The 25,584-nt window shown below is 36.1% G+C and overlaps 1 protein-coding gene across 1 annotated transcript in view; it reads left to right on the top strand.

The window, feature by feature from the left end:
• The window catches only part of Top1 (DNA topoisomerase 1), a 198,059-nt gene that overhangs the window by 85,148 nt on the left and 87,327 nt on the right, over positions 1-25,584 (top strand). Inside the window, exons 7-8 of the mRNA XM_090401923.1 lie at positions 4,623-4,767; positions 20,465-20,608. Coding sequence (XP_090258049.1) covers positions 4,623-4,767; positions 20,465-20,608 — 289 coding nt within the window. The remainder of the gene's footprint in view (positions 1-4,622; positions 4,768-20,464; positions 20,609-25,584) is intronic.

Here is a 25,584-nt window from a genome sequence, read left to right as displayed (position 1 = left end):
CAGACTGAAAGTATTCAAGGGCATTGAAGGCATGAACTGCATCCTGAATGGCTATAGAACATGTAAAATATTTCAGCTGATTAGGCACAGTTGTTAGTGAGGATTGCAAATTAAATATGGAAATAGATATAGAATAAACAGAGCTGGTAAGGGAGTCGGCTAACTAAGTTTATATATTGAATAAGTCAAGGGTGGTGCAAAGACTGATGTATCCAACTATCATCCAATCAGTATCTCAGGAGTGGAAGTGAAGATGTTGGAAAAATTGGTTAGGGCTTGCATTCAGAGATGGGTTGACAGTGAATCTCTACTTAGCAATGACCTTTCCTTAGTAAACAAAGTTTACTAAGGAAAGGTCATGTTTTAGCAACTTACTCGCATACTATAATAATGTTACCATTGAATTAGACAAGGGGAATGCATTCACCATGATAGTTTTGGATTTTGCTAAGGCTTTTGACAGAATACAGCATGGAAGACTGTTGCATAAATTGGAGAATATGGGTTTGGATTATAAAATATCAGTGTGTATAAGAGGGTGACTGAGACTGACTGTATCTCCATCTTCCAGCCACCATCCTGCTGTTGAAGAAGGGGCTTTGATTCTCAGACTGACATCATCTCTAGATGATCCTCCTCTTCCAGAATATAACCATCTAATTCTATAATATTTCATCTAGACTCATCTTCTGGGAATGGATATCACAGATCAGTTAAATGACTACCTCCATGCTGAATTCTCTGAACACTTGATGCCTCGTCAACATCAGCCTACGTCTCATTCTACAATGACTTTGTCAAATAGGAAGCAGAAGAAGAGGGCCTTTGCCTAAACCCACCATCCTTGACGGTGCTTCCCCTCTACCTCTAGCAGACTTCTTTCCCTGTTTTTCACCTCGTGTTCTTCACTCTCTGTCTCCCACCTTTTTCTTCCAGTTTCTTTCGATCATTTACCTTTTTCTTCCAAGGAGCTTACATTCATGGTTGCATCAAATTGCTTCATTGTGAACCCACGAGAGAGCTCCTCTCAGAGAATTAGTTAATCGTTGCTTGTCAAGGTCATGCCCTTTAGGCTCTTAGTCATCGCATTTTCTTTGTTTGCCGTAGCTTACACATACTATTCCTTTATTTCGATTTATACACATTATTTTCCTTCATTAAAATTACACATATTAAATATTTCACAATCTTTCCCTTTCAATGAGTAAATGGATATACACTTAATAATTAGATACACACTCAATACACAATTATATGATACACTTTACTTTATCCTCCCTTCCTTATTTCTTTCCAATACAATATTGACCAGCAGTACAGGTATTTTCTCTGGTTTAAAGCTCCTTTCATTGTTAGATCACGAATGAGTGTCTGTCTAGCAAAGGCAGGCCTCATTCATGATCTAACAAAGGTAAACTATTATAAGAATAACCAAGATCTAGTTAGTAAGATATGGGAGGAGCATGGAGCAACTTTGAGGTTTACCAGCACCACTATCTCTTTATATGGCATATGTAGCGCAGATAGTTTTAAAGACTTAAAACAGCTTGTGCTTATGCAGAAGGATATAAAAGTTCTTTCCTTGAGGCCCTTACAGGGCACACTGGTGGCATGGCATTGCCACCAGAGAATGACTACAATGATAACTAGAACAGGCATAGGTAAAACACTTGTAAAGGCTTAGGCCTATATCAAGTCTGGACGTGATGTAAGGGTAGTACTGCCCATAATCAGTACAAAGATTTAAAAAAAAAAAAAAAAAACTAGTGGTATACCACAAGGATCAGTCCTTGGTCCACTGTTATTCAATCTATACATTAATGATATTGGGAAGTATTTGACATGCAACATACAACTATTTGCTGATGATGCAAAGATAGATTGAGTAATCAGGAATGTGCTGAAGAAAACAAGTATAAAAATTAAACTCCAATTTTACGAATAATTATGTGCTCCTCTGTTCCTAATGAGTTCATTAATTCTGCTTAGGCATGGATTCTACCAATGTAGAACACATTTTTCTTATTTCTGCATCTCAAAACCATACTTTTATAATGGATTGTATTAAGTTATCCTTTGTATCACAATTTTCTGTTTTTCACTATGACTCACAAATTTTCTATTTCTATTCTCTTTCACATGTTTTGAAGCGTGGCATGGAGCAAGATCCTGTTGAACGATGAGTTCTTTGTCTTCTTGGATCTGTGGGACCACTTTTTTCCTCAATATTTTTATGAATTTTTCACTTTTTATCATACTGTCAACTTGGCCTGTCATGTGTAAAACAACCCCAGAATATCTTTTTAGCTTGGGTTTATGAGCTTGTTGAAAGTGGGTGGAAGAAGTCTTCTTGGCTGCTGATTAGTGAACATAGGGGTATTCACTCTCCTTGGACAAAGAAATGGCTCTCATCTGAGAATATGACCGTCCACTTCTCAACAGTCCAATCTTTGTTTTGCCCACTGGAGCCTTCTGTGGGTAGTCCTCCCTGCTTCCAACAGTCTTCGGCGGACTGTCATGTCAGAAACATTATCTCACTAGTTTCCAAGTTTCTGTTTAAGTCTACAGCAGACAATCTTGTATTCATTTTGCTTTTCCTAACTAGTAAATTCTTGAGTAAGTGTATTTTTCTTTTTCACCTACATTTTCCTCTTTTGTCAGGCAAAAAGGTACCTGTTTTCCCAAAAGCTTTTTAAAATCACACAGTATCCATACCAACACATACACACTCATTGGCAATCTGTCTGTGGATGTGTGGTTTGAGAAAGAGTACATATTTTTTAATGCTTTCTTGGAGATGTATCCATTTTATAGCTACACAAAGTGAATAAAACACTACCAATGTGAACTTGTTTATATACTCACAATACTATTAACATGCATCGTAGGGACAGTTAAAACATGCAGCACTCAACCAAGATAATGAACTAAAATCAAAATTTTAGTTCATTATCTTGGTTTTAGTTTACTGAAAATAGTAAACTAAAATTTTAGTAAAATAGTAAACTAAAACTAAAAACTCTATGAAAATTCGGCTTTCAGATTAATTTGTTTGCAACTGTACATTAAGCAAGATGGTGGTCTCCAAAATGCTGCCACTGAAATTCATTGCCTATCTAAGGATGTTCACTCATCCGTGTCTAAAAAATGCTTTAACCCAGTGTTAGTAAGGTGGGGTGTCACAGACTCCAAAGATATAGAAACAAATAACTGTGACACCACCACCTTACTAACACCTTGTTAAGTAATGATATTAAAAATGGTTGTCATTCTTTCTGTTCAAGATTATATAGATGCTTTTATCTCAAAGTTTAATTCAGGTACAGTATGTAAATATCTTTCAAAGAGAAACTCTGATATGCAGTTCTAAAATTTTATTTATTTTTTTCTAGACTGGGGAGGAGGAGAGTTCTGTACGTTCTTTCCTTACAGAAAAGTGGGAAATTGTAATGTATAAAACATTGGACTTTTTATATTCTTTCAATAAGGTACTTAGAATCCCCCCCCCCCCAATTCAGTAAAGGTAGGTGTGTGCGTGGAAGTGATTGAGAGTGTCTCTGCTTAGAGGTACATGACACCTCCTTTTCACCAAGGAGAGAGGGTTTCAGTAAAAGTCAGAACCTCATCTTAGGGAAGACATCCACAACAGATTCATATATGTCGATTAAATAGGATATTTTAAATGTCTTTATATAGAGTAACACACACACAAAAATAATACCTGATATGAATTTAATTATATTGACATATAACTGATATAATTAAATTCATATATAATAAGAATGTCATTCAGAATACTCTTTTGGCACATTAATATTATTTTTATCCTACAGATAAAAAAAAAAAAAAAAAGTCTGTAAATTCTTAAATTCTCTTGTTCTCTTTAATGAAAATTGGTCTTTTATGAGGTAAACTTTTTTTTTTTAAGAGGAGAATTTAAAACATTTTCATTCCTTGAATACTGTGGTGTTTTAAGCCATTGACACTGTACTTGGTGATACAACAACCAAGTAATGATGTGTGTTGAATTACAAAGCTACATCAGGTACTAGTTGTGGGTGTGTTGATCTCTTTCTTGATACCAAATATGGCATCCTTCATAGTTTATGTAGGATATGTTATATTGATATTATCTTTCAGGGCTTTGTCTGCTTCTTGAAAATTGCTGTAGGATATAGTGGTACATCCTTCATGTCATTTTCTAACATTTTGTTCCAGTTTCCTAAGTATATAGTACAAAATGTTATATATTGGTGTGTATACTAAATTGTACACCAAATCATGGAAAGATATGATTTAAATAAAAAAAAAAATGTCATTGTTATGCGAGATTTCTTAAGTGTCGACCTAATGTTTGAAAAAATTATAACTGAATAGATAAACATTTACTGGGAAAAAAGAAGGAATTAAACTAGCATACATTTTAAGTAAGTAGCAGCCTTTTATATACCCTTGACTAATTTAATTTAGTTTGAAATTTGTTATGAATTTCAAGGTACTGAAGAAAGGTGTGATTGTATAAAGACATGATATAATAAATAGTAAGGAATATCTTAGCATTTAATTTCACTTTTTTTCTTATCATTTATCACAAACATTTATCCTTTTCTTTGAAACTCAAGGGAAGCTGAAGTTCCAAAGCCTCCTGGTGGTCACAAATGGAAAGAGGTTCGCCATGATAATAGTGTAACATGGTTGGCTAGTTGGACAGAAAACATTCTTGGACAGACAAAATATATCATGCTTAATCCAAGTTCTAAATTAAAAGTGAGTACAGCATACTTTCGTGTATTTTTAGGAATTTATTTCTAAATGCAGTTTGCTATTTTTAATATTCCTGTCCATATAATAAATGAAAACAGTCTTTTGGGGGTGAACAAAGTTTATAAAAATATTTCAGTGAAATAGACAGAGCTCTTGCACTCAGGAAAAAGTTGAGCATTTACATTAGTGGTACTCTCATTTGAGTTTTCATCATGAAAAATGGTTGACTTCCCAGCATGCAGAAAAATGGCAGCAGCAGTAGGTATGGTACAAAACAGGCACAGTGGCACCCATGGAAGAGTGGGGCTGTTTGAGTTATGTTGCAAGATGTTGAGCATGATTTGATAAGTATCATAGGTGATGCTCCTTATCTTGAAAACTTTGCATTTTACAAATTAAATGAACAGTGATTCAGAGTATCAGATGTAGGATTAATGGTTAATTAACACAACATCCTAGGTGATAAACATTATTAACAAGATCATGTGATCAGAGAAAGCATACTTTAATCTGAGTAATTGCCTCCATTAACCTTTCATTAATGCACAAAACCATGCCACAGGACAATATTTTGACCTTTTGATACAGCTTCACTATATACCAATGTAGACATTTTCAAAAAAAAATAGAACATTATTGCTAATTAATGATAGATCTTAGTTCATTTGGTATCTAGGTAGATACCAACTAACAGGGTTTTCCACAAGAAGTTATGTTCAGTTCTGCATATTCCTTAAAATGCTATGTGGAGCTCTCCTCCTGAATATCTAACTTTTAGCAGCTCATAAATAAGCTTATTTTTTTTGAGAATGTTCATTTCCAACAGACAGGTCATATCTGCAATAATAGTTTGGCCTAAAAAAATTTTAATCAGCACTTTTTGACCAATATATCAGTTCTGCATACTGCAAGAGATTTACTGAGTGTTTTGTTTGATAAATTTCATACATTTCATATTACAAATCAGTTCAAGAACTGTTGTTACGAATTTCAAATTTATGCTAGTTTTGCATTTTCTCATACATTAAATATTTTGTTTCAATACCATTTGCTGTTTTTAACTATTTTACCTTTGTAAAATAAAATGAAATAATATAACAATGTTTGTTATATTATTTCTATACTTTTCAGTAAATTGCAAGCTATTCTTCACATATGATTCTAGTATTATTTATCAGTTAATGCAAGATATGTACCCCTGATGATCCAAGTCTGATACCTTACAAAACTTGTCAGGTTTTATTGTTATTTTAATAAAAACTAATTTTCATTGCTAAAATATGTAGTCTATAATGGAAGTCCAATGGACAGTTAGTAAATCTCAGAAATATCAGACTTCAGTCTTTAGTTCAGTCTGTTTTGAGATAATTTACCTTGCCTTATCAAAACAATTTTTTATCTGAAAAAAAAAAAGTGTTTGAAAATAAAAAAAAAGTTTGAATATGATGTAATAAAATCATTTTATGATAAACAATAATATTAAGAAACTACACTTCATCTAATTCTCATCAAATTCATTAAATGTACCTTGGGATGGGAGGGGAGTGTTAGGACATTATGATTAGCACTACATGAAAAAGTTACCTCATTACTTGCTTCCTGTTGACAGTTTTCCTCCAAATTAATCTGTTATCTGTCATGGCTCCAATATTTCAGATGTTATATTTTGGCCTTTTAAACCCTTCTATCAGTTCACCTGGATCCTGGTCTTTCTCTTCTATTCTGCTTAAGTAACCATACCAGACATGGTATTAGCTCTGCACACATACATTCCTAAATGATAACAACATCAAGTTGTTAATATCCTTGTTTTTATGATTTTGCCATTGATTCCATCTGCTCAATCTCTTAGTCTTTTTCAGAATGCTCATATCTGTGGTCCTATCTTCAGGTCCATAAGTGAAAATTCATGTGAATACTGTCTTGTATACAGCTAGTTTAGTATTTTGACTAACTTTGTCTTATTCCATATAAGTTTATTCAGTTGATTTCATACTATACTAGCTTTGTTAATTCCATTTATTTCCATTTTTAATTTGTTATGTTCACTAAAAATTGTAGCTCTACTTGTTCTATTTGCAATTCAGGATGCATATTGATGTTTTCCATGTTCCTGCCTATTTTCATAGTCTGTCTTTTTATTGCTGATTTTCATACCAATTCAATTTAGATAGATTTGCACTGGATTTATTTAGAAGTACAATATCTGCATGCAGGAAAGAGCTGAGATCCAGTTCTTATGCCACTTTCCTTCATAATGTGATCCATATAGATAATGAATAACAATATGTACCTTTGTCTCAAATCTGATTTTACATCAAGCCTTCTTCCTGTACCTCCTTCAATTCTAATGGCTGTCTTACAACTTAAATATAGACTATATACTGCTTGGTACAATGTCCCATTTATAGCATGTAATTGTAGTGTTTTGAAAAACACTTTTCTTGGTACCTTGTCATATACCTTTTCCAGCTCTGCAGAACTTAAATATAGATCCTTCTTATATTTCCACGAGTTCTCAGCTATTTGTCTTAAAGTGAAAATCTGATCATGATAACCTTTATTTGGCCTGAATCCACCTATTCTCCATTTTTCTTAGCCTTTTCTCAATTATGCATGCATAAATCTTACCAGAATGCTCAGTAGGGAAATTCCTCTGTAATTCTCATTTCAATTTTATTTCTCTTTTATAGATGGTTACTGTAAGACCTGTACTCCAATCATTTGTAATTGATTCTCTGACCAGCCCTTCTGAATTATGCAGTAGGTAGGTAGGTATTCTTATGGCAGAGTTCAGCTATAGTCATTCTAGAGCCTCCTCTGAGATATGAAGTATATCTCCTGCAGGTTGCCATGGAAACGGTGAAGGTTCAGCCACACTAAGGGCTATTTGCCATATTCCATTTATGTAGGAGGTGGCCACATCTGCCCTGGCTCACTCTGATTCTGTTGATAGTTGTCTATAGTCATCTAGGAAGAATGAAGCTGGACTGATGGCTGCAGGGGTCTTTCACAAGAGAGCCATTTGTTGGTAAGTTCATAGTCAATTGTTGGTTCCACATGATATGAGTTGAAGGTGCTAAACCAGAAAATCTTTTGTGATTTTCTCCAGGTCTTTTAGTGAAGCCTGTCTTCTTTATATATTTGGTGGTGGTGGTGGTGGGGGGGGGGGGGGCTATGTTGGAAATCTACTCCTCTGCCAGCACTGGTAGCTAGAAGAGGGATAGATTTCAAGGTCCCATTAATCGTGCACATGGTTATGTTCATTTCGGAGTCAATAATGTTTGTGTGAGCACTTCTTTCCCAGACTGGTGCACAGTACTCTGCAGTAGAGTAAATAAGGGCCAGGCCCTAGATCCTAAATACCTCAACTCTGAAACCCCCAGCTTCCACTTAGTCTTGAGATGATGTTTCTCATTTTTATTTTATTTTTTACTTTGCAAATGTGATTTTTGTTGCTCAAACTTCTATCTAGGTTCACGCCTAGGTATTGTGGTTCAAAGTAAATCGAATAATGTGGAGTAAGTAATTACTCCAAATACCTAGAACATCTTTATCTGTAGTTTTCATTTCATTTTTATCAAATCTGATTTGTTTTACTTTCTTCCATTTGTAAGCTTTTTCAGTAGCCTCCAGAATATTTTGCTACCACATTCCTGAAATTTATTTTCCGTGTTCTTATCAAAGTCTTCTCGCAACTTTTGTTTAGCTAGTTTTGCATGCTGCATGTTCACTTTCGTACATTGTTCTTTATTTTCTATCAGTACACCTGCTGATTTACTTGCTAGAAACTTTTGATATGTTTCTTCTTTTACTTGACTGGCTCTTTAAATTCTTGAATCCACCATGGAGTTTTGATTTTTCTATCCTTCAAGACAACCTCACCAGATGCCTCTCTGGCTGAATCAGTGTTTTCTTCAGGATCTCCACTGAATCTCCAAGGTGAGGTTTTTTTTGTTTTCAGTTTTTATTGAAAAATATTTAAGTTCATAGTTTGCCTCTGAAAGCTGAAACTAAATGGTAATAGGTATTATTTCTGGGAAAATTCCTGTGTTACTCCTCTTAAAAAACTATTATTTTTACGGCTATTTTGCCTGCTTTCGTTTAGGAATGCCCCTTTTTTAATGTCATTGGCTATTTACTCATGAATTCTAAGGACATTATAGATGTATTTTAGAGACAAATATATGCAGAGTAATAGAGGAAGAAAATTCGCACATACCTTTTTTTGGATATTGTTGGCTGTCTTCTTTCTGCGATGTGCATACTTCTGCTGTTAAGGTGTTAAAAGGTAAATTGTATTCTAATTAATTCTAAATGGTAATCACTTCCTGTTTAATTTGTCTGTATCTTCATGCTGGTGCAATAACATCAATAGGGTAACCTAGTCATTGAAAATTATTTCTTGTGTCTTCTCTCCATGTGAATTTGAGCATATCTTTTGAACAGAAGAAATCCAGTAGGTACTTCTGTTTGTCTTTTTATATATATTTTGCTGACCTTCATACCATATATATTACAACAGTTATTCAATTTAGTCAGGGAATCTTGCAGACTTGTAGCGGATTTATTGATAAGTATAAAGCAAAGCATCGTCCTCATAAAGCAAAGAGCTGACATTAACATCTCCAATTTTGATATCATGTTTAATACCACTTTCCTTCATAATGTGATCCATATAGATTATGAATAACAGAGAGGATAATGTACATCCTGTCTCACCAGATTTAACATTAAACCATCTTCCTGTACTTCTTTCAATTCTAACTGCTGACTTACAACTCAAATAAAGACTAAGTATTGCTTAATATAATGCCCCATTGACACCATATAACTGTAGCATATTGAATAGCTTCTCTCTTGGCACCTTGTCATATGCCTTCTTTGTTATATTTCCCTTGGATATACTTCACTTTACGCCAAATAGTTATTTTCTCACCTATTTGTCGTAAAGTGAAGACCTGATCCTGACAGCTTCTATTTGGCCTGAATCCAGCTTCGTCTTCACCAAGCTTTTCTTCCACAATTCTTCTCAACAGTTTCTCAAGTACACGTGCATATATCTTATCAGGAACACTCAGTAGGGAATTACCTCTATGGGTACTATGAGAGCTCTACTCCAATCATCGGGAATTCGTCCCTCTGTCCAGGACTTCTGAACTTTGCAGTGCAGCCACTGCAAGACTTTTATACCACCATACTTGAGCATTTCTGGTCGAATATCATCTACTCCTGCTGCCTTTCCACATTTCATGCCTTTGATGGCTTTTTCTACTTCAAGTATGGATATGTATTCCTGACCGTATGCCTGTTGAGTGTTTTTTTACCACTGTGCTATCACTGCTTGTTTCATTTAGCAATTTTTCAAAGTAATTACTCCATACTTCAAGGATATCTTTTTCTTCCGTTTTCATGTCACTTTTATCATCTCTAACTTCTTTTACAGCACTATTTCCTCCATTTCTAAGCTTCTTCAACAACCTCCAAAATATCTTACCACCTTCTTGATATTTATTTTCTATGTTCTTGCCAAAGTCCTCCCATGACTTTTGTTTAGCTAGTTTTACAGTGTTTAGCCTTCTTACATTTGTTTCTGTATTCTCTAAGAGCAAAAAAGCTGACCTATTTGCCAGGAATTTTTGATATGCTTTCTTCTTTTCCTTCACTGCCTCTTTAACTTCCTGTGTCCACCATAGAGTTCTGATTTTTCTATCCTTGCAGACATCCTCACCACATGCCTCTCTGGCTGAATCAATAATGGTTTTCTTCATGGCTTGCTGCTGAATCTCCAAGGTTTGGTTCTTGTTCTCAACTCTTTCATTTTTTCTTCAATAATCTTTGTGTATTTTAGTCTATACTTCACATCTAAGAGCTGATCAACCTTTATTCGCTTTAAAACTTTCTTACATGTTATTCTTTTTAATATAAAATTCAATTTTATCCTGCTCAAGACTAAATAGTGATCACTTCCAATTTTAAATCCTCTGTACACTCTGGTGTCCTGTACCAAGGAGAAAACATCACTATCAACAATAACATAGTCAATGAGACTTTTCTTATTCCTTGCCTCTTCTCTCCATGTGAACTTGTGCACATTTTTATGTTGGAACGTGGTGTTAGTAATAACCAGTCCATGTTCTGAGCAGAAATCCAACAGGTATTTGCCATTATTATTAGCTTTGCTCTTTTCTCCAAATTTTCAAAATATTTTTGTATGTCTGACAATCATTTCCTACTCTACTATTGAGATAACCAACAAGGACCAACTTTTCCTTTTTCATTGTGTCAGTTGCTTTTTCTATAACATCAAAAAATTCCTCTACTTCTACCTTAGTAGAACACCTTCTGTGGGACCATAGGCACAAATAAGTCTCATTGTCCAGTTCCTCATTCTGATATTTGCCCACATCAGTCTACTTGAGACTGCCTGCCATTCAAGAAGATTAGCCTTGTATTTAGTGTTGAATACTATGGCTACTCCTTCTTTTCCTTGATTGTCATTTCCTGAATATAACATTTTGTATTTATTGCTCAGAAAAATCTCTCCAGTTTTTTTTCTTTTTTGTTTCAGTCACCCCAATTATGTCGATTTGGTACTTATCTAATTCCTCAGTAAGCTCCATTTCTTTGCCATTCAGGCTTCTTATGTTGATAGTACTGATCTTTAACTCTGGTGATGTTGAGTTATGGTGTTTTTTAAGATTTGTTCCAATAGCTGACTTTACGCTGTTCACCCTGGTAAAAGCAACGGGTACCTTGTTTAACCAGGCGACACCCATCCGGCATGAAATTTTGTCATGTTGTACCATCATTTTGTATTTTGATTTAAGCCAATAAGAATACAATTTGGTCGGCTAAATCCCAAATTGCCAGCCCATCCTCGGTCGGTTCTCCTTTAAAGTTCTCCTCTTAGTTATATACAGCTTTGATCTTTAAGCATCCAATTAAATAATGCTGAGTAATACTTTTGGATAAGTCTGTTTTGACATTGGCCCCTTGTCTCCATAAGTGATAATGTGTTGTATTAGGGGCATCCGGATGGAGTCCAGTAACTGACAATCGTAAGGTAAGTGATTGACAATCTGTTAAAGACGCAGACAACAAATGCATGATGGTGATTCCAAGATATGAAATCTGTATAGGTAGTGTTATTTTTTTCCATGTCCCGTTAGTAGTGTGGTTAAACCAGAGATAACATGTTTTTTCAGCCAGAGTCTGCTTCTGATACTTTGCAAGAATGCTTTTGTTGTTGATCCATTTTTAGATGTTTTCCATTCTTCTCACTAGTTTAGGCTTATTTCTTCTGCAAGTGTTTTTATAGCAGATTTTGAATACTTTTGGTAACTTGTTTCTGACCATTCGTTTATAGCTGCTTCTTTAGCCAGCTGATCTGCTTTCTCATTTCCTGCTACCCAAGTATGCACCTTCATCCAGCAGAACTTGATTTTCCCCTCTAGAGTGAGATTCCAAACCAGATTACTTGTCTCTTCTCATAACACTATGTGGTTGTTCTGGTTTTTTATACTATCTGTAGTGCTTGTACTGTTGCTATCTTTTGATGAGAAGTGTTGAGTTCTAATTCCCAGAGATATGCAAGTGAATGAACTATAGTAAGTTGTTCTGCTTGATAGTTGGAACAGAGGGGGATGCAGTCTAGAGCAGCATTCTTGTATAATGGACTGTCTGTAATATGCAATGAAAGCACAACTGACATGTCCTTTGGTTTTGTTTCCATCAGTGTGTGTGTGTATGGAAATCGTTGCTTTCAGAGCTTTCCTTCTCCTTGATATGTTTTCTTTGCTCGGGGAGGCCACTTACTATAGTGTAGTGGACATTCAATAGCAATTTGGATCAATGTTGGAATTTCCATTATATCTTCCAGAAGTGACTTCATATATAAGAGAATTCTTGCATTTTCAGGTGGATTGAAGTTAGACCAGTAATAATGCAAGCTGCATTGAAATACATTGTCCTGTATCCTTTAATTATTTGTATGGCTATAGGGCATTGAATTCTGTTTAACTTCTGTCAGTTTTTCTTAGATTTTAATGCATATTTCCAAGCAGTCGAGAAGAAAGTTACTTTCAATAGCACCAAGTCTAAAGCGCTCCACATCTCAAGTAAAAAATCTAAACAACCTATAACGATCTTCCTAAACGGGGAAGTTCTCGAGGTATCCAGTGAACTAAAATACTTATGAGTAAAATAGGTGAAATATTTACGTTCAACAAGCACACGTGCCATGTATTGCCGAAAGCATACAAATAGTAAACCATCTAGCTAAGTCAGCAAAGATAAAGTGGGGATGTGTTTGCACGTACATGTGAGTGAAGTAGAAATGGCAGAGTAAGACAAATACAGGTGGGTTAGTGCATTTAGGAGTGCTTTAGGATAGTGTTTCATAAACACTTTTTTTCCAGCCATGGCATACTTGGATAGAGCATATCTGAGTGGCCTGCTAGCTCCTTTATCCCACCCTTTACCTATAAGTCATATTTTTAGCACCAGAAATGAGCCTTCATGTACCTTCTCTGAGTGCAACATTGTTGAGTGGTTGACATAAACTCACATCCTTAATATTTTTCAGTGGAAAATTATGGCATATATCAGGAAATGTGATATATTAAGAATTATACCAAAAAGTGATACACTCGTTATGTATTTAATTGTTTATTGAAGTTCAAGCATTCAAGGAATTAAGTTTAATATATTTAGTACTTTTTTTTATGTAATGTGAAGAATGGCAGACACCAGTAAACATGTATCATGTTCCAAGCTGAGAATTTGTTTCATATCTGGCTCCACATTTAGCCGGTTTCTATTTTTTCTCAGTTGAGAAAATTTGAGAAAATGGTAGTAAGTACTTCATTTCTGTTGGTGAATCCAGGATATTCCTATTATGTGGAATCAAATGTTCATCAATTTTTTTCTTCCTCAACAAGCTCTTCTGTGACATATCTAACAAGCTAATTCTACAAAGTTGACTCTCTCTTTCAATTAAAGCTTAGTCTCGATATTTTAATATACTCCCTGCATGTTAGTAGATTCCTGATCTACTCAAATCATGATGCTGGTTCTAGAAAATCTAGAGAAACTTGCTTGCATAGGTGTCACAGATGTTGTTTGAAGTCTTTGATAATCAAGTGAGAACTTTTTCTCCAGGTATATGCATGAAATCATTCAGTGTTGTGAAACTCAAAATGTTGATCAAAGAGTTTCTGCCATAGTTTGCTTTTTGTGCAAATCACTCCTACATTATCATGAACATTAAAAATAGTGAAATCTTTTCTTTGCAAGGCAAAGTTCAAACCATTCAAAATGCTCAAAATATCACTAGGTATGCCTGTTGGGCAGGCTAGGAGAAATCATGCATGTAGTCCAAGAGGTGAAGATGAGATGAAAGAAAAGGTATTAACTTTTTCAAGAAATGGCCAATAAAAAAAAACTGAAATAAAAATTTTATTTCAGTCATGAAATAAAAGTTGTGTACATTTGCTGTCATTTCTTCAAACAAAAAACTTTATGCATAAAATATTAGCATATTATCACAGCAAAAGTAAATGATTTATGCTTATATCCAAAAATTTACAAACTGCGATTAAAATAAAATTAATTTTTTAAAAATATTTATTTACTAATAAAATTCTCTTGCAGCCCACTGGGAAAATCATGTGGGCCAAGGACTACACTTTGAGAAAGGCTGCTTTAGAAATTAAAATGTAAGCTGATCAAATCAGAGACTTGACAAATAATAGACTAATATTTGGAAGAAAGTTGATCAGAAACTAGTCATAAAATGATAATTGTGTTAGATTGTCATACTGTTTGGCATATCCATTGATAGTATGTGCTTTTAGAAGGTGATGGTGGAAATAAGATATACACCATCTGTCCAAAAAGAAACTGAACTTTTGATAGAAAATAAAACACAGGCCAATTATAATTATTCAAATCATTTATTTCAATCAATATACTCTCCCTCAGCTTCGATAAAGCATTCAATTAATTCGTTAAATTAGTTTTTTATGTCGGTTTTTGGGATACTGTTGAGGATCGTGGTTACTGCCGCTTGAACATTTTCAGTGGTGTAGTATCGCTTTCCTTTCATTGGCAATTGAAAGAAGAGAAAGAAGTCACAGAGTGCTAAATCAGGTGACTGTGGTGAGTGATCCAACACACAAACTTTGTTTTTGCTCAAAAACTGTCTCACAATGTTCGAACAACGAGATGGTGCATTATCGTGCAAAAGTGACCAGGTGCCTGCATCACGATATTCATGCCTTATGCGACGATTGAAGTTTTGAAGCGATTGCTATCAATCGCTTCAAAACGTCGAGATAAAGCTCACTATTGACTGTTTGGCCAGGTGGAACGAATTCTTTGTGGATAATGCCCTTGGAATCATAGAAACAAATCAGCATTGTCTTTACTTTTGACTTCTCCAAGTGACTTTTTTTCGGATGCCCCTCTTCTGGTGGTCTCCACTCAGCACTCTGGCACTTTGCTTCGTGCTCATACTCAAAATTCGTGACCAGTAACGAGCGGATTTAATGAGATCCTTGCAGTGTTCAGTTCAATACATTTTTTGGTCGTCAGTCAACTTGTGGGGAACAAATCGCGAATTCAATTTATGAAGGCCCAAGATCTTGGTCAAAATGTTGTGCACAGTTGATTTTGGAATTCCCAATTCATCTTCAATCAATCTCATGGACGATTTAGGGTTTTCTTTGATGAAATCATGCACTTTTTTGGATGTTAACTTCACTTAGTCCAGTTTTTGGACTGCCCGGCTTTTCGTCATCCTCAAGCATCTTATGACCACTTTGAAATCGCTTAAGCCACTCGTAAACTTGAGTACGGGAAGCATTCATCACCGTATGCTTTTTTAAAGCATTTCATGCATTTCAGTAAAACTTTTGCCAAGTTTAACACAAAAGTCAATCGCAGTTCTCTGTTTGAAACTCATTTTCTGACCGTTTGTCAAAACACATTGTCACTCTTGGCACTATAGCTAGGCTTCTAATGAAACATTAGTGTTGCGTCATAAACAGTTGACGCAACACTAATGAAGGTTGCCGTTTTTGACAACAAAAAGATACAACAGGTGGCCGCTAGTTTCTTCTATTTTCAAAATGTTTGGTTTCTTTTTTTGGACAAAGGGTGTATGACATAATTGTGACATTATGCACTTAGATTTTAGTAGCCCATATGATACAGTAACATCTTGTATTTTCTTGTCCTCTTATCACAAATAGAGAACAAGAATTGTAGAAATAAGCCAGATTGTAGTTAAATGTTTGTATCTACAGTTGATTGGTGTACTTTTTTTCCCTCCATTCATGGGAGGTATTAGGTACTGTAGGTAGACAAGTTTTTTTTTTTTTTAAGGCTAGTCTGTTGTTAAATAGTGTACATATAACTTGAATCCATTGTTCGGTTTGATATTTATCTGGTTTTATTGATAATTCATTTCAAGATTTAATGTTAATGTTTACTCCTTGCCAATGTGAGGAGTGATCAGCAATTATGAACATTAGTTATCTCATAAGATGTGAAGCCAGAACATGATTCTAAATAATGCGATGTTGCTTTGGAGTCCAAACATGGGTGGTCATTTCAAGCCTCCAATTAGCAAAATAGTGTTGACATCTTATGAAGATGAAATTCACCTGTTTTTTCATAAGGGCTTGTCTGCTGTTAAATAGTTTTTTCTAGCACGTTCATTGGTGATTTAATAACACTGACTGACTGAACAGGGAGTGAAGTAAAATGAATGCACGGGTGCACACACACAGGACTACTTAAACTCAAAACCATCACCAGCCATGAAAGTATATGCAAATGATATAGTTGATACAACTAGCTGAATTCACCAGTATTTGAAACCTGTCTACATTTCGAATATGGAGGTGATCTAGCATCAAGTACTAGGAACATTTTTGACTTTGACATCAGTATTAATCCAATGATTATTGATGCATTCTCAAATTTTAGAGAATTTTAAAGAATTAGCACTTGTTTCATTCTTTGCTGTCTTCCTCAAACAACATGGCTGCTGTCCACATTATAGATTCTTCAAAATAAACTGAAATAAAATGCTATTCACAATCCTAACATCAGTTGTGATATTCCTTTGTTGTTAACTTAGAATGCATAATCAACTGGGCTGTTTTGCTTTTTCAATAAGTTGCTCTTTTAATTTACCTTCTTTTAGTGATATTTGTCTTCAAACTTGTCATGGTGCTCAAGATTTCAATTAATTTCTTCTATCACAGCAACCACTTTTTTTTTCTTTAATTTGAATTTGTGAAAATCAAGGAAATCTAGGAAACTATATTTGTTCATTGGAAGTTTAGCTTTTTGCAAAATCAAATTAAAGAAGGGAAAAAAAGTAGTTGCTGTGATAGAAGAAATTAATTGAAGTCTTGACAAGTTTGATTGCGAATGGTCTCAATATATCTCAGCTGACAGATGAACTGTATAAAAGATGTTTGTCTTCTTTTTGCACTTGGTGAATGTTCCTTGATTATTTTTGTTGAATGATTTTTTTAAATTGTGAACATTTTCTGCTCATTTTTGATTCCATGTTTCTAAATTGTGTTATACAGTGGAATCTTGGTTGTCGAATTTAATTCGTTCCCGAACCCCAGATGATTGTTTATTTAAACCTTTACAACAGTACTTCATGCATAAGATTGTATACAAACATAATGAAAATGCATAAAATAAAAATGAAAATTTAACTTCACTTTAACTATACATATGAAGGAGAGTTGATGGCAGAAGGTGGTGAGTAAAGGGAGTCCCCCTTCCATAAAAATATCAAGTTACTGTCCTGGGGTTTTTTCTCTTTCTCTAAAGAGAAAGAGAAAAAACCCCAGGGCGTGCCTAACCGCACTATGTATGCCTCTTCTCCTCTTAAATGTCTCTTGGCACCACTCGACTCAGTTTTAAAATGTTTGTGAAGTGAGACATGACACTGTCATTGAAATGTTTTATGATGCGGTTTGCTACAGCTTTGTGAGGGTGATATCTTGCCACAAAACTTTGCACCTCACCCCATTTCACACGCATTTCTTTGATCAAAGAACTAGGGGCATCCTCAATCCCTTCCTCTTGTGTCTGAAGATATTTCCTCCACCTCCATCTTTTGCTGCTCCTTCTGAAGGTGTTCCAGTTCTTCTGTGGTGAGCTCATTCCTGTGATCCTCCACATCAACATTGTCAACTTCCAAGCCCATGCTTTTGTCCAGAGACACAACATCATCGACAAGAGCAACATGCTCAGCCTCAATGTCTCTGTCTGCTACACAGTCTGGCCACAATTTCCTCCAAGCCAAGTTCATCGTCCTGTAAGTCACTTGCACCCAGGCGTTGTCAAGGATACTTAAGCAATGGAGGATGTTGAAGTGATTTTTCCAGAATTCTCTGAGTGTTAATTCTGTGCCAGAGGTCACTTCAAAACACCTTTGAAACAGTGCTTTGGTGTAGAGTTTCTTAAAGTTCGAAATGATCTACTGGTCCATGGGCTGAATTAGAGAAGTTGTGTTACGGGGCAGGAACTTCACTGTGATAAAATCAGATTCCTCCACTAACTTGTCCTCCAAGCCTTGGAGGGTGAGCAGGAGCATTGTCCATGACAAGAAGGCATCTAATTGGCTTTTAATTTCTTGAAGGTATTTTCTCACACTTGGGGCAAAGACTTCATGGATCCACTCAATAAACAATTGCCTGGTTACCCAAGCCCTACTATTAGCCCTCCACATAACAGGCAATTTACGTTTCATCACGTTATTTTTCTTAAACACCCTTGGATTCTTAGAGTGGTACACAAGCAATGGCTTGACCTTGAAGTCCCTACTTGCGTTTTCACATAGCAAAAGAGTCAGCCTGTCCTTCATTGGCTTGTGTCCTGGCAATGCTTTGTCCTCCCGAGTGATGTAGGTCCTCTTTGGCAATTTTTTCCAAAATAGGCTGGTTTCATCACAGTTGAACACTTGTTGGGTAAGAAAACCCTCAGCCTTTACATAGTAACTGAATTCTTGCACATATTTCTCAGCAGCTTCTCGGTTCGAACTCGCAGCCTCCCCGTGCCTAACCGCACTATGTATGCCTCTTCTCCTCTTAAATTTCTCGAACCACCCTCTACTAGCTTTGAACACATCAGTATCAGCACTCATACCAGGGTTTTTCTTTAACAGGTCATCATGTAATCGCCTCACTTTTTCACAAATTATAGCCTCAGAAACTCATCAGCTGTTTCTCGTTTATCCAAATCAGCAACAATTTTTCCACTTCTTCAGTCGTCTGCATCTTTGTTTAGTAAGAACTTTCACTCCTCTTGCAACATCAGCTCTCTTGATCGCCTCTTTATTTTTGAGTATTGTACATATCGTTGATTTCGCCATACCGAACTGCATAGCAAGATTCTTTTCTTTTCACTTTGCAGCTATCACTATTCTTCTGCGGCCCCATGGTGGCTTAATTAATAATAATCTATGAAAAAAAAAAAATGACGCTTTCCCACCTTATAACTCAGCGCGCGGTTGCCATTTGCCTGTTCAGAAACCGGGGCGTTTTTTGATCAAAAAATATGTCGGGAACCGAATTGTTCAAGAACAGAGGCGTTCGACAACTGAGGGTCCACTATATGTTAATTGAGTACCTTTCTTATGTCTTGCTTAAAGTTATTATTGTTATGCTCAAAAAAAAAAAAAAAAAAAAAAAATTCTCTCCATTTTTCCATCTTCCATTATATATCAGTAAGCATAATATCATAACTTCAAGCTCAATCAATTTAGGCAGTTGACTTTCTGTTTTTCATCCATTTACCTCTTTCTGATTAGCACAGTTTTCTTTCAGTCTTATTTTCTTTTTATTTTATAATGAAAGTTAGAGCCTTAACATTAATTTAGTAAAACTTCTGTAATTTCAGCCCATACTGCAGTTATCATGGAATCTGTAGGTGATGTTTTAACTTACTGAGCACTTTGCATAATGTTAATTAGAACTAAACTACACAAGCATGATTTTAATATAATACTCTTCAGTGATACATTTATTTTGCAAAATAAATGAATTTAATTAATGGAGAATGCACATGCGAAGTTCAGCTCCTTCCAATATAGATGCATATTTCTGCATCCATATTGCATTTTGTTTACACAATGTACATGAGGAACATGACTTTTTGTTGTCTCTGCAGCTAAGGGTTTGCTGTTTATAAATCAGTTTTTTTGAAATGTAGTAGGGGAGAGGGGATGACATATTTACAGTGTAAAAATTTTTTTAAAAAATTATATATTTTATTATTAACAATAATGAGTGACAACTTTTGGCAACTCATATAGGAAAATATGACTTCTGCATTACTTCAACCTTGGTATCTCACCTCCGGGTCTGACTCTCACTGATGAGACCTCAATAAAGGTCGAAACCGATCTGGGTAGTGACCCTTCCCATAATGCATAGCATTGTACATGTCTGCAAGGAGATGTGCTTTGCATTATGGGATACTAAGGCAATTGATGTGAAGTCATACCACCTTTGCCACGAGTTGCCCCAGTCCTGAAAGATTCTTCGGGTGCAAACTTTGTTTACTTACACTTGGATAATGGATTAACCCACGTATATAATTTCTTGATATCTTTAATTTAAAATTTATATATGTCGAAAATAAAATCCTCTGTACTTTTTTGTAGGGAGAGAAGGATTGGCAGAAATATGAAGTGGCACGAAAGTTAAAAAATCATGCAGATAGAATTCGTAGAGATTATATGGTAGATTGGAAGTCAAAAGAGATGAAAGTGCGCCAGAGAGCAGTGGCATTGTATTTTATTGATAAGGTAAGAACATTTTCTGCTATAAATAAGCTCTACAGTTAGCCCAAAATAGTGGTGTTTAATTTTCATATTGAAACATTGGATTTTCAGCCATATTTTTTATAAATCTCAGTATAACAACATATGAGGAACCATGTATTAAAAAAAAATCTAGAACAGCAGAGATTTTTACAATTTACATCAATTTCTACTACATTCAAGATACACAGGATTATTCACCTAAATGAAAGTCACTTGAAATTTCTTCCCCCCCTTGAGGAAAGTATATATAATATAAAACTGCAGGACTGCTAGTTTATTATTTAAAGCAATGGCTACTCCTTCTTTTCCTTGATTGTCATTTCAAGGAAAAGAAGGAGTAGCCATAGTATTCAACACAAAATACAAGGCTAATCTTCTTGAATGGCAGGCAGTCTCAAGTAGACTGATGTGGGCAAATATTAGAATGAGGAACTGGACAATGAGACTTATTTGTGCCTATGGTCCCACAGAAGGTGTTCTACTAAGGTAGAAGTAGAGGAATTTTTTGATGCTATAGAAAAAGCAACTGACACAATGAAAAAGGAAAAGTTGGTCCTTGTTGGTTATCTCAATAGTAGAGTAGGAAATGATTGTCAGACATACAAAAATATTTTGAAAATTTGGAGAAAAGAGCAAAGCTAATAATAATGGCAAATACCTGTTGGATTTCTGCTTAGGACATGGACTGGTTATTACTAACACCATAGTTTTAAATATCTAATAACTCTCTTTAAATATATTTTACTACCGTACAAATCCATTTCAAATTATTTTCAAAGAATTCTGCTGATCTAGAAGCAGAAGAGTTAATATTATAAAGTTAGGTATCATAAGTAATGATATCATTCTCGTAGACAGACTTATACGTTGGTTATGCATTTCTAAATCACTTAGGGAATTGAAACAACGTAGATCCGAATATAAATTAAATTATACTTTAATAAATATTTCCGATATTTCGGCAATGTCACATTGCCATTTTCAAAAGGAACTTACAAAAAGGCAGTTGCACACAGGCACTAACAATACAGTAACTGAGAATGAAGATATGAAGCTATCGTTCTCCTAGAAGTCCCGATGGTGCCCTCTGGTGGGCTAAGTAGGCGTTCTTGGCCATTGGGCTGAAGGTCTGCTGATGTATGCCTCCCAAATTTGGGGCAGTCGCATACAACCAAATTTGTTGAGGTTTGGAGAGTTTCTTAGGGCAGCGGCTGATTCCATAAATAATCTTTCGAATTTATATTTGCTCCAGTGTATTACTGTAGTTTTCTTCCACCGTATTCTGTGGCGAGTATCCAGAGCATGGTCTGCAAGACCAGAATGAGTATACTTGTAAAAACCGGATGTAGTCCTTGTGTTCAGAAATTCCGATATTCGCTGTCCTGCCTGTTTGGCCAAAGTACGACAGTTTACAACTGCAAGGGACCTGGTATACACCAGGTAGGTCTAGCGGAAGTGGTTAGTCTTTGGTAGAGCAGATAAGGGATTCCAATTTTCTGTGAGGCCTGTAACAGGAGGTGAGGTCATGTTTTTTTAGAATTTTGGTAATTTTTTCTGAGGTGCCTCGGATGTAGGGAATGGTGATGGATTTAGAGTAATCTTTTTTTGTGGAGGGGGAGGGGGGGGGGCTGTGGTTTGTAGGTTGTAATATTTTTGGGGGGGGGGGTAGCCATTAGTTCAGTGTTAAGGGCTATGTCGTTAGAACAGATTAGTTTAGCCCTGTTGTATAGTGTTTTTACCACTCCATATTGTTGTGAGGGGGGGGGGATTGTTGGTGGATGTATCTGCCTGTATGGGTGGGTTTTCTGTAAACTGAGAAAACCAAAGTTCCATCAGGCTGGCGGGTGACTAGTGTGTCTAGGAAAGGGAGGCAGTTGTTTTCCTCTTTTTCCAGGGTGAACTTGATTCTGGCATGTTGGTTGTTTAAGTGTGTAAGGAAGGAGAGGAGTGTTTCAGAGCCATGTGGCCAAATAGCGAACACATCATCAACATAGCGAAGCCATGTGGTTGGTTTTTGTGGGGCAGAGGCTAGGGCTTTTTCCTCAAAGGTCTCCATAAAGAAATTGGCCAAGGGTGGGAAGAGTGGTGAGCCCATGGCTGTCCCCTCTATTTGTTTGTAGAATTTTCCCTGCCAAATGAAATAGCCTGAATTCATTGTGAACTGAAATAGTGCTGAGATATCGGGAGAAAATTTAGCTTGAATTAGCTCTAAAGTTTCCTTGAGTGGGACATTTGTGAATAAGGAGGAGACGTCGAAGCTGACCATTACATTTGTGAATAAGGAGGAGACGTCGAAGCTGACCATTATGTCAGTATGTTGGAGTGTAAGGTTTTCTATGCTGGCTTTGAAGTGGGCTGAGATTTTTATGTGTGATGGTGTCTTGCCAGTGTAGTGTGTGAGCTCTTTGGCCAAATGTTTAGCTAATTTGTATGTTGGGGGAATCAATGCCATCCACTATGGGACGTAATGGCACATTTTCTTTATGTATTTTTGGGAGTCCATAAATACGGGGGGGGGGGTATAGAGTTAAACGGTTTTAATTTGTTGGTAACTTCTACAGGCCAAGAAGTGACTTTCTTAAGGAGCCTGTGAAGTTTTCTAATTTGTGAGTTGGTGGGGTTGTAATTGATAGGGAGGTAAGTAGCCCGATCTAATAGAAGAGCATTCAGCTTACCTTTGTAGTCCTTTGGGTTAAGTACTACAGTTGCATTTCCCTTATCCGCTTTGGTGATAACTAATTCTTTATTATTTCTCAATTCCTGTAGGGCTTTAAATTCCTTGTTGGATATATTGGTTTTGGGTGGTTTTGCTATGGAAAGGACACAAGCTACATCCAGTCTTACACTGTTGGCGATTTGATGTGGAAGGTGGTGGATTCCTCTTTCAATCTGGATCATAATATCCTTGCTTGGTATTTTTCTGGGAGCAATGGCGAAGTTGTGGCCACGTGAAAGCACGTTGAGAGCTTCAGGCTTCAGGGTGACCGAAGAAAGGTTGATTACGGTGTTGGTAGCAAGTTTTGGATTGACGGTAGAATTCTTTTTTAATTTATCGAATTTCTTCATCTGTCAGCCTCGTATCTTTTCAAACTCTTTGTCTGCAGCGGTACACGAGATGTCATGTAAAATTGACCACAGTTCGTGATTTAAAGTGCACGAAAGTTCATCTTCGAGGGTACGAATAGCTTCGTTAATTTCGGCTAAGCCTAACCGCGTGGCGGTGATTTGTTCGCGGAGTAACGCGTAGCTAGCACGGTTGTATATACGGAGCGCTTTTTGCGAAACAAAACGGAGCTTCAATTTTACACAGTTTGGGATTACCTTGTTATCCTAGCAGCGTTTCAGGAAAGTCAGACGATTTAATTGTCTAGACAGCTTCAACTTCATTTTACCATATTGGCGGGCCTTCCGTGCAATCGTATCTCCGTGGATGATGTTGATTCTCGTAGACAGGCTTATACGTTGGTTATGCATTTCTAAATCACTTAGGGAATTGAAACAACGTAGATCCGAATATAAATTAAATTATAGTTTAATAAATATTTCCGATATTTCGGCAATGTCACATTGCCATTTTCAAAAGGAACTTACAAAAAGGCAGTTGCACACAGGCACTAACAATACAGTAACTGAGAATGAAGATATGAAGCTATTGTTCTCCTAGAAGTCCTGATGGTGCCCTCTGGTGGGCTAAGTAGGCGTTCTTGGCCGTTGGGCTGAAGGTCTGCTGATGTATGCCTCCCAAATTTGGGGCAGTCGCATACAACCAAATTTGTTGAGGCTTGGAGAGTTTCTTAGGGCAGAGGCTGATTCCATAAATAATCTTTCGAATTTATATTTGGTGTGTGTGTGTGTGTGTGTGTGTGTGTGTGTGTGTGGATTGGTAAAAACACTATACAACTGGGCTAAACTAATCTGTTCTAACGACATAGCCCTTAACCCTGAACTAAATCACATCCTCAACACTTTCTCAGCCAATGGCTACTCCCCCCCCTCCACAAAAAAGATTACTCTAAATCCATCGCCATTCCCTACATCCGAGGCACCTCAGAAAAAATTGCCAAAATTCTAAAAAAACATGACCTCACCTCCTGTTACAGACCTTACAGAAAATTGGCATCCCTTATCCGCTCTACCAAAGACCTACCTGGTCCCTTGCAGTTGTAAACTGTCGTACTTTGGCCAAACAGGCAGGACAGCGAATATCAGAATTTCTGAACACAAGGACTACATCCGGTTTTACAAGTATAACCATTCTGGTCTTGCAGACCATGCTCTGGATACTCGCCACAGAATACGGTGGAAGAAAGCTACAGTAATACACCGGAGCAAATATAAATTCGAAATATTATTTATGGAATCAGCCTCTGCCCTAAGAAACTCTCCAAACCTCAACAAATTTGGTTGTATGCGACTGCCCCAAATTTGGGAGGCATACATCAGCAGACCTTCAGCCCAACGGCCAAGAACACCTACTTAGCCCGCCAGAGGGCACCATCAGGACTTCTAGGAGAACGATAGCTTCATATCTTCATTCTCAGTTACTGTATTGTTAGTGCCTGTGTGCAACTGCCTTTTTGTAAGTTCCTTTTGAAAATGGCAATGTGACATTGCCGAAATATCGGAAATATTTATTAAAGTATAATTTCATTTATATTCGGATCTACGTTGTTTCAATTCCCTAAGTGATTTAGAAAAGTAATGATATCACTATACTACTATTCTCATTAAATGCCTTCAAGTAATTTAAAACAACTATAGAAAAAAAAAAAGTTAATCATAGATAGCTCCATATTGAAAACATCTTGCTTATTATGTTATATATTCTCAAAATTTTTATCCAAATTTCTCTATCCCCTCACACATAAGTGAGAGGATGGAGAAAGTTGTATAACATTATAGCTTATTTATTAAAATTACCTGAATTTCTCTTAAAATTGAAGATTAAAAACTTAATT

Source organism: Typopeltis vanoorti, chromosome 12, assembly GCF_054136105.1.
Source record: "Typopeltis vanoorti isolate ZY-2024b chromosome 12, IOZ_Tvanoo_1.0, whole genome shotgun sequence".
NCBI lineage: Eukaryota > Metazoa > Arthropoda > Arachnida > Uropygi > Thelyphonidae > Typopeltis > Typopeltis vanoorti.
This window is presented reverse-complemented; position numbering and strand designations above follow the sequence as displayed.